Source organism: Oncorhynchus kisutch, linkage group LG5 (genome assembly GCF_002021735.2).
Source record: "Oncorhynchus kisutch isolate 150728-3 linkage group LG5, Okis_V2, whole genome shotgun sequence".
Classification (NCBI taxonomy): domain Eukaryota; kingdom Metazoa; phylum Chordata; class Actinopteri; order Salmoniformes; family Salmonidae; genus Oncorhynchus; species Oncorhynchus kisutch.
In genome coordinates, this window is record NC_034178.2 from 76,340,754 (window position 1) to 76,350,276 (window position 9,523).

At 41.2% G+C, this 9,523-nt stretch overlaps 1 protein-coding gene across 1 annotated transcript; it reads left to right on the forward strand.

The window, feature by feature from the left end:
- The first annotated feature begins 364 nt into the window (after window positions 1-364).
- On the forward strand, window positions 365-8,538 carry pdrg1 (p53 and DNA-damage regulated 1). The gene is made up of 5 exons (XM_020474579.2): window positions 365-546; window positions 6,797-6,872; window positions 7,119-7,193; window positions 7,440-7,520; window positions 8,225-8,538. Exons 1-5 carry the CDS (start codon window positions 469-471, stop codon window positions 8,305-8,307), a joined length of 393 nt encoding a protein of 130 aa, XP_020330168.1. The 5' UTR covers window positions 365-468; the 3' UTR covers window positions 8,308-8,538.
- The last annotated feature ends 985 nt before the right edge of the window (window positions 8,539-9,523 follow it).

Here is a 9,523-nt window from a genome sequence, read left to right on the forward strand (position 1 = left end):
AAGCAGGCTCGTAAACATCATATAGTGGGAAAGAAATTGTCAATCAGTAAAGCAGACGCCAAGGGGTTAATAAGAACAATGGTTAAAAACAAGTGGCAAGAGATGTGGAACAGGGAGAGAAATGGACGACACACAAGGCTGAGACTGGGATACACGGAATTATTGGGTAGGATTTTTTTCACTGTCTCTGGTCCAGACCAATTGGTGGAGGTAATGCACTTTAAACTTGGTTGCCAACTGCCATATGAAATCCACAGAAGAAGAAGAAGAAGAAGAAGAAGAAGAAGAAGAAGAAGAAGAAGAAGAAGAAAATAAACGTATTTGGGTCTTTGTTTCAATGAAAACATATTCATTCATCTTTAGGACTTCAGTCGTCCCTTAGGGTCAATTGTTTTATAATGGGAACCAAATATGCTGTGAAGTACTTGCTGCACGTAGGACATATTTTTGTTGCTACACACAGCCATCATGGAGGCGGAACGAATTTTACAATATCTGACCGAAGTTGAAGAGGCAGCAGAGGATGTTCTTGCAAACAAACAACAGGTAATACTTAGTAATTCAAAAATACTTTGTACGAACACGGTTACTGTCCATGATGCTAGCTCTCAGGCTAGTTAAATCGGTTGTAATTTGACCAAACATTGGCTGGGAAGCTAGCGAGCCATTTGACAACCCTAAAAACACGCCACTTCGATACAAGAGACTTTCACCCCCCAAATTCTCCTAACGTACTACGAAAAAGTCGTAGTTGTATCGAATGACGTATTTTTGGGGGGGGAATCACCGGGACATGGTTAGTCGCACCTAGAGTGGGCTTTATGGAGCTCTCCACTATCGGCTCGGCTTGATAACCACAGCCGGTTATACACTCGTTTTCCCCAGCGACCATTTTGTACCATAGAGAATGATAGAGGCCTCTAGTGGCCATAAAGCCGTATTAGCATGGACAGGGCCATTGCGGGTTTCCACCATTTTAATGTAGTCAACTAGGGGAGAAGGGGGTAGCTGCAGGTCAATATGGCGTCTTTTTAGTATGGGGGAGTTCAGGGTTGCCAGGTGTAGCAAGAATTTTAAGCACAATGACCTCCCAAAACTATTTACTTAACCTTTATTTAACTAAGCAAGTCAGAACAAATTCTTAAGGCCAAGCCCTAACCCGGGTGACTTGTATGTCTATGGAACTCCCAATCATGGCCAGTTGTTATACAGCCTGGATTCGAACCAGGGTCTGTAGTGATGCCTCTAGCACTGAGATGCAGTGCCTTAGACCGCTGCGGAGGAGCCCACTCAGCAGTTGCCACATTTGATCCAATAAACCCATTTTCCATAATGTAGTGAATTAATTTGTAAAGATGTAGGCTAAAGAAGCAAAATACGCTTTCCATCAAAATAATTTTTATTGCTTAAGAATATGTCTCAAGAGAAAAGATAATTTGCCCTTTTTAAACTCACCAAATCATTTTCCATCAATAGATGACGATTTAACTTGTTTGACTGTTATGATTAAGCTATAAGGCCCAGGGAGATGTGGTAGGCTATATGGCCAATATACCACGGCTAAGTGCTGTTCTTAGGCCATGTCCCACAAACCCCTGGGGTGCCTGATTGCTAAACTGGTTACCAACAGTAAACAAAAAATGTTTTTGTCAATTCTCGGGCCGACTCTTTTCTCTGTATATATCAACGATGTCGCTCTTGTTGCAGGTGATTCTCTCGTTCACCTCTACACCATTCTGTATACGTCTGGCCCTTCTTTGGAGACTGTGTTAACTAACCTCCAGACCAGCTTCAATGCCATACAACACTCCTTCCGTGGCCTCCGACTTGTTTTACGCTAGTAAAACCAAATGCATGCTTTTCAGTCATTCGCTGCCTGCACCTGCCCGCCCATCCAGCATTACTACTCTGGACTGTTCTGACTTAGAATATGTGGACAACTACAAATACCTGGGTGTCTGGTTAGACTGTAAACTCTCCTTCCAGACTCATATTAAACATCTCCAATCCAAAATTAAATCTAGAATCGGCTTCCTATATCGCAACAAAGCCTCCTTCACTCATGTTGCCAAACATACCCGAGTAAAACTGACTATCCTTCCGATCCTCGACTGCGATGTCATTTACAAAATAGCTTCCGAATCTCTACTCAGCAAACTGGATGCAGTCTATCACAGTGCCATCCGTTTTGTCACCAAAGCCCCTTATACCACCACCACTGCGATCTGTATGCTCTCGTTGGCTGGCCCTTGCTACATATTCGTCGCCAGACCCACTGGCTCCGATCATCCCCAAAGCCAACACCTCCTTTGGCTGCCTTTCTTTCCAGTTCTCTGCTGCCAGTGACTGGAACGAATTGCAAAAATCGCTGAAGCTGGAGACTTTTATTTCCCTCACTAACTTTAAACATCAGCTATCTGAGCAGCTAACTGATCGCTGCAGCTGTACATAGCCCATCTGTAAATAGCCCACTCAATCTACCTACCTCATCCCCATATTGTTTTTATTTACTTTTCTGTTCTTTTGCACACCAGTATCACTTATTGCACATCATCATCTGCACATCTATCACTCCAGTGTTAATCTGCTAAATTGTAATTAAAATGGCCCATTTATTGCCTTACCACCTCACGCCATTTGCACACACTTTTAAATATACTTATTTTCTATTGTGTTATTGACTGTACGCTTGTTTATTCCATGTGTAACTTTGTGTTGTTGTATGTGTCACACTGCTTTGCTTTATCTTGGCCAGGTCGCAGTTGTAAATGAGAACTTGTTCTCAACTGGCCTACCTGGTTAAATAAAGGTGTTCTCAACTAGCCTACCTGGTTAAATAAAGGTGTTCTCAACTAGCCTACCTGGTTAAATAAAGGTGTTCTCAACTAGCCTACCTGGTTAAATAAAGGTGAAATAAAAAAATAAAAAACATTCCTAAATAAAATGATGTTACTGTTACTCCATACATTTTCCCCTGACACCCAAAATTACTCATTACATTTTGAATGCTTAGCAAGACAGGAAAATGGTCCAATTCACACACTTATCAAGAGAACATCCCTGGTCATCCCCACGATCTGGCGGACTCACTAAAGACAAATGCTTTGTTTTTACATTAAGTCTGTGTTGGATGGTAACTCTAGCTATCTGTAAATAAAAAATACAATTGTACCATCTGCATTGCTTAATATAAGGAATTTCTTTAATGATTTATACTTTAACTTTTGAGACTTAGGTATATTTTAGGAACTGAATTTACTTTTGATACTTAAGTATATTTAAAACCTAATACTTTTCGACTTTTACTCTAGTAGTATTTTACTGGGTGACTTTCACTTTTACTTTGACTCATTTTCAATTAAGGCATCTTTAATTTTATGATAATTGTGCACTTTTTCCACCACTGGTAGTTGCGTGGTGAGACACTGAAGACAAACAAACAACTCAATCAAAATCAGCTAAACTATAACAGAGCTCCTTCCACACCCACTCCTTCCACACCCACTCCTTCCACACCCACTCCTTCCACACCCACTCCTTCCACACCCACTCCTTCCACACCCACTCCTTCCAAACCCACTCCTTCCAAACCCACTCCTTCCAAACCCACTCCTTCCACACCCACTACTTTTCTTTGGTTGCCATTTCCGTGATTTTCCAGGGAAAATGTGGCTACTTTGAAAACGATGTTGCGGGTAAAAATATATTGGTTGCAGATTGTTGGCATACAAAATTGCACCGCGCTGCCATGCATTCTTCTTAAAATATATATATTTACCGTGACCTGTTGCTGACTATCAGGCAGTTAGCAGACTGTTACTGGAGGGAGGGAGTGGGGAAGGGCGCAGGGCTGTGTGTGTGCGGAGTGTTGAGAATGCGCTGCAGCAGGAAGCCGATTCACGGAGACAGATCAGCACGCACGTCTGACCAGTCAGTTTTTACCAGTCTCTCAGAGAGGTGGTTTAAAGAAAAACTATATTCTAATGTCAACTTTTCTTATGGGAAAAACCGTATCAAGCGTAGGGTTTTTGACTCTGTTCTAGGGTCTGACGGAATGCGCCAGAAGAAATTAGAAATGGAACTCAACTCCCTCGTTCTGTTATGGGGGGAAAAAAACACAATGAAACGGACATTTCTACCGTGCTCTGTGCTCGCAAACTGGAGCACGGAAGGGTCAGAGTATCAACGTATGCGAAACGGGAGAACGGAGGGCACTTCTCGAATGAGTACTCTGTACATATTTTGAAGCAGGCCTACATACACAAACATGATTTATTTACAATTATAAACTGAGTGGTTTGAGCCCTGAATACTGATTGGTTGAAAGCTCTGGTATATCAGACCGTGTACCACAGGTATTTTTTATGTATTTTTCACCTTTATTTAACCAGGTAGGCCAGTTGAGAACACCTTTATTTAACCAGGTAGGCCAGTTGAGAACACCTTTATTTAACCAGGTAGGCTAGTTGAGAACACCTTTATTTAACCAGGTAGGCTAGTTGAGAACACCTTTATTTAACCAGGTAGGCTAGTTGAGAACACCTTTATTTAACCAGGTAGGCCAGTTGAGAACACCTTTATTTAACCAGGTAGGCCAGTTGAGAACACCTTTATTTAACCAGGTAGGCTAGTTGAGAACACCTTTATTTAACCAGGTAGGCTAGTTGAGAACACCTTTATTTAACCAGGTGGCCAGTTGAGAACACCTTTATTTAACCAGGTAGGCTAGTTGAGAACACCTTTATTTAAACAGGTAGGCTAGTTGAGAACACCTTTATTTAACCAGGTGGCCAGTTGATAACAAGTTCTCATTTACAACTGCTACCTGGCCAAGATAAAGCAAAGCAGTTCGACACAAACAACAACACAGAGTTACACATGGAATAAACAAAACATACAGTCAATAATACAGTAGAACAAAAGTCTACAGTAGAAACAAAGTCTATATACAGTGAGTGCAAATAATGTCAAATAAGGGAGTATAGTAAAGTAGAGTTAAAAGTTGTCCAAAATATAAATAGAAAAGTACAGATACCCCCAAAAACTACTTAGGTAAAAATACTTTAGAGTACTACTTAAGTACTTCACACCACTGGAAAATACCACACATTAAGCTACAGTACCGCGAGAGTTTGGACTTCTGTTTTGAAGCCAGTGGATGAGTCTTATTTCACTGTTCATTTTGCACAAATAATTGTAAATGTTCAGTTATAAAACTAAAGATTAGTTACATTTTATTAAAAGTACTGATGGTGGGTGAACTGTTGTATGCTCTCTTGGCCAGGGCGCTCTTGAAAAATAGATTTTAATCTCAATGAGCCCTTCCTGGTTAAAGATTAGTTACATTTTATTAAAAGTACTGATGGTGGGTGAACTGTTGTATGCTCTCTTGGCCAGGGCGCTCTTGAAAAATAGATTTTAATCTCAATGAGCCCTTCCTGGTTAAAGATTAGTAAATAATCTAAATACACAATGCATGTTCTTACTGCGGCTGTAACCCTGATACTTGGTAGTTACTTCCTGTTACTGGACAGCCGTGCTTGTCAAGCTGGAGCGAAAGGCAATGTGTCTCGGTGTTGTTGCAGTTCAGCCCTCCACGTTGAGTAGTAGACTGACTGTATGTGTCAAGGTGACATCTCGATGGTTATCAATATGAGTTATTTCTTGAATAGGCTGATACCATACTTTAAATAAAATCATGGGAGGGGGGGGATTGCCACGTTAGCGAATGCCGCCGACACAGCCGTAGTATCGTGGTCCTGTCTTTATACCTTTATTTTACTAGGCAAGTCAGTTAAGAACAAATTCTTATTTTCAATGACGGCCTAGGAACAGCGGGTTAACTGCCTGTTCAGGGGCAGAACGACAGATTTGTACCTCGTCAGCTCGGGGGTTTGAACTTGCAGCCTTTCGGTTACTAGTCCAATACTCTAACCACTAGGCTACCCTGCCGCCCCGTCTCATGTCAACATGCATGTTTATACAATGCTAGTCACTGGCAGCCCAATCAGACACGCGACACGGTATTGAGGCAACAAATCTGACCAATTAGCTGATTCGCTTTCCATACACCCTCTCCTTTCGACACACCCACTCGCCCAGTCACCATATTTGGCTGCAGCTAACCATACTTGCAACTGGTTTGGACTTACAATTTCATTGGTTGATCCTTCCTGGTGACCCTGTTAGTCATGTCCAACCAGGTCAACAGGAGGGATCAGCCAATCGGGGGAAAAAAATGGACTACTTCAAAATGGAGATATATTTGTATCTATGCCATTAAGACTGAGTCCTCTATCTCGATGGTTCACACATAAACATTCTCCATTCAGGCTGCAAAGGCTTACATTTTCTCCTTAACTAGATTTGAATGGCAAGAAGGCAGAAAAAACAGGTCGCCGGGATAAACAGGTGTATTACCAGCTGTGCACATCAAGCCGCACAGCCGGCTGTGGAGACCCATAAAGCCCACTAGCAGCTGTGGAGACCCATAAAGCCCAGTAGCAGCTGTGGAGACCCATAAAGCCCACTAGCAGCTGTGGAGACCCATAAAGCCCACTAGCAGCTGTGGAGACCCATAAAGCCCACTAGCAGCTGTGGAGACCCATAAAGCCTACAAGCTGCTGTGGAGACCCATAAAGCTCACTAGTGGCTTCCCAGGCTAGGTCGTACCCAGGCAGCACGTGCCGCTAGCTAGCTAGTTTTTTTTTACTTTCCATTTTCCACACATCCACTCGGTGTCACTATGTAATACAGTTAACACAACTACCGCTGTGTCCATGTGGCTGTTTGTTAGATCGTGGATCTGGACACGAAGCGGAATATGAACAGGGAAGCGTTGAATGCTCTGAAACATGAGATGGCATCGGAAGGTGGGTGCAGAACAATGACAGTTTGGAGCTCTTATTCAAAGATGAATACAACCCAAAATACACTTCCTCCCTCTTTGATACACTCAATTAAAAGTCACAGAGGCAGAGCTGTGGACAATGATGACATTTCATATCAGTCTTTCTAAATAATTATTCATGTTCCATTATCTCTCAGAAAAGACTTCTATATTTAAAAATGAATCACCGGCAATTTAATCTCTTCTTATCCTTTTTTTGTACATGCAGAAAAAGTGAAGGTTTGCTTTGGAAACATGTTCATCAAATTCCCCAAAGCAAAGACGAAAGAGATGATACAGAGAGGTAAGAGCTGTGAAGCAGGATGCCAGCCTCTGTAATGTCCTGATTAATGACTGAAGCAGGATGCCAGCCTCTGTAATGTCCTGTTTAATGACTGTGAAGCAGGATGCCAGCCTCTGTAGTGTCCTGATTAATGACTGTGAAGCAGGATGCCAGCCTCTGTAATGTCCTGTTGAATGACTGTGAAGCAGGATGCCAGCCTCTGTAATGTCCTGTTTCATCTGTCGTGTGTTGGGTTTCTCTGACCAGACCAGCAGCAGCTAGACAAGGAGATCAACAACCTTCGCCAAGCCCTTAAAGACAAACTGAACCGCCTCAATGAACTGCAAGGTAAAAATCATTACATAACGTCATCAACCATGCTTCCTTTAGGCTGTAGTGAACAGTATAGGGCCCGGTTTCCCAAAAGCCTCTTAAGGCTAAGTTCATTTCATCATAGAACCACAGGATCCTATGGTTTTAATGATGCGCTTAGCCTTAACATGCTTTTGGAAAACCGGGCCCTGATCAGTAATGTATCCTTCAACAATACATAACCTAATGTTATTCTGCATTACCTCCAACAATACCTAATGTTATTCTGTATTAACTCCAACAATATCTAATGTTGGTCTGCATTGCCTCCAACAATACCTAATGTTATTCTGCATTACCTCCAACAATACATTGATTGTTTGCATTATCTCTTCCGACAATGTATAGTTGCTTGCATTATCTCCGTCAACAATGCAGTTAGGCTGCATTACCTCCTCCGACAATGCTTAGGCTACATTACCTCCAACAATGCATAGATAGTTCGCATTATCTCCTCCAACAATTCATAGTTAGGCTACATTGCCGCCTTTGACAATGCATAGGCTGCATTACCTCCTTTGACGATGCATAGTAAGTCTGCATTCCCTCATTCGACAATGCATAGCCTGCATTACCTCCGACAATGCCTAGTTAGTTTGCGTTACCTCATTCGACAATGAATAGGCTGCATTATCTTGTGATGTGGATAGTGTTGTAAAGACTTGTGTTTGTGTTTCCAGGGAAACCGGAGCTGACAGGATACAACCTGTCTCCTCTTTCCGAAGTCGAGGTGAAAGCCATCAACCACCTGATGAAGAGATGAGGTTAGGGTTTTAGATGGGGTCTGACCCAATGGCGGCTGGTGGTAATTTATATTGGAGGCTCTGGAACAGAATTAATGGAACAGTATCAAACACATGGTTTCAGGAACAACAGATCCTAAACCCCACGTGGACCCTCAACAGTGGGAATATTATAAAACGTATATAAATGCAACATGTGAAGTGCTGGTCCCTTGTATCATGAGCTAAAATAAAAGATTCCAGACATTTTCCATATGCACAAATGTCTTTACATCCCTGTTAGTGAGCATTTTCCTTTGCCCAAATAATCCATCCAACTGACAGGTATGTTTTATATCAATAAGCTGATTAAACAACATGATCATTACACAGATGGCTCAGAATACATTCGAGGAAATTGAGGAACTTATTCCAGAAAGATCAAGTGTAATATATTATAAAAACAAAGTAAAGTGGATGGAATATGTGGAAAAATTAAAAAAAATATATATTTTTTTTACTTGTTACAAATTACGGAGTCACCCATGATTCACCAAATTATATTTTGAAAGAGAATGAAAAGTACTTTAATGTTTTCATTTCATTCTCCATCTTCTCTAACCAAAGTTAATTGTATGGATTTCTTTTTCTATGAATAATGTAAAATGAACATGTGTACAGAAAGACTCATGTGAAGGACAAATTACAGAGGAACTTCTTGATGCAATTAAGGCCTTTAAGGCTGGGAAAACTCCAGGGCTGGATGGCATACCAGTGGAAGTATACCAAACTTTTTTTGATATACTCAGAGGACCGTTATTAGCATGTTTTATCCACGCCTATATAAATGGTAGATTATCAGACACTCAACAAGAAGGTCTGATTTCATTATTACTGAAACAGGATACAGGTGGTAAATATAAAGATCCAGTCCAACAAAAAAAAAGGAGGCCCCTTACACTTCAGTGTTGTGATGGAAAACATTCTAGGAGAGTGTATAGCGCATAGCACTAGAAAGGTATTGTTGAATATTATTCATTCTAATCAGACAGGTGTTTTACATGGACGATACAGTGAAAAATCTGGGAAACCAGGCCTGCTATTCATAGCTGACTTTGAAAAGGCTTTTGATAAAGTACGATTTGAGTTTATATATAAATGCCTGAACCATTTTAATTTTGGAGAATCTCTTATAAAATGGGGTGAAGTTATGTATAGTAGCCAGAGGTGTAAAATAGTCAATAATGGTGTTAAACT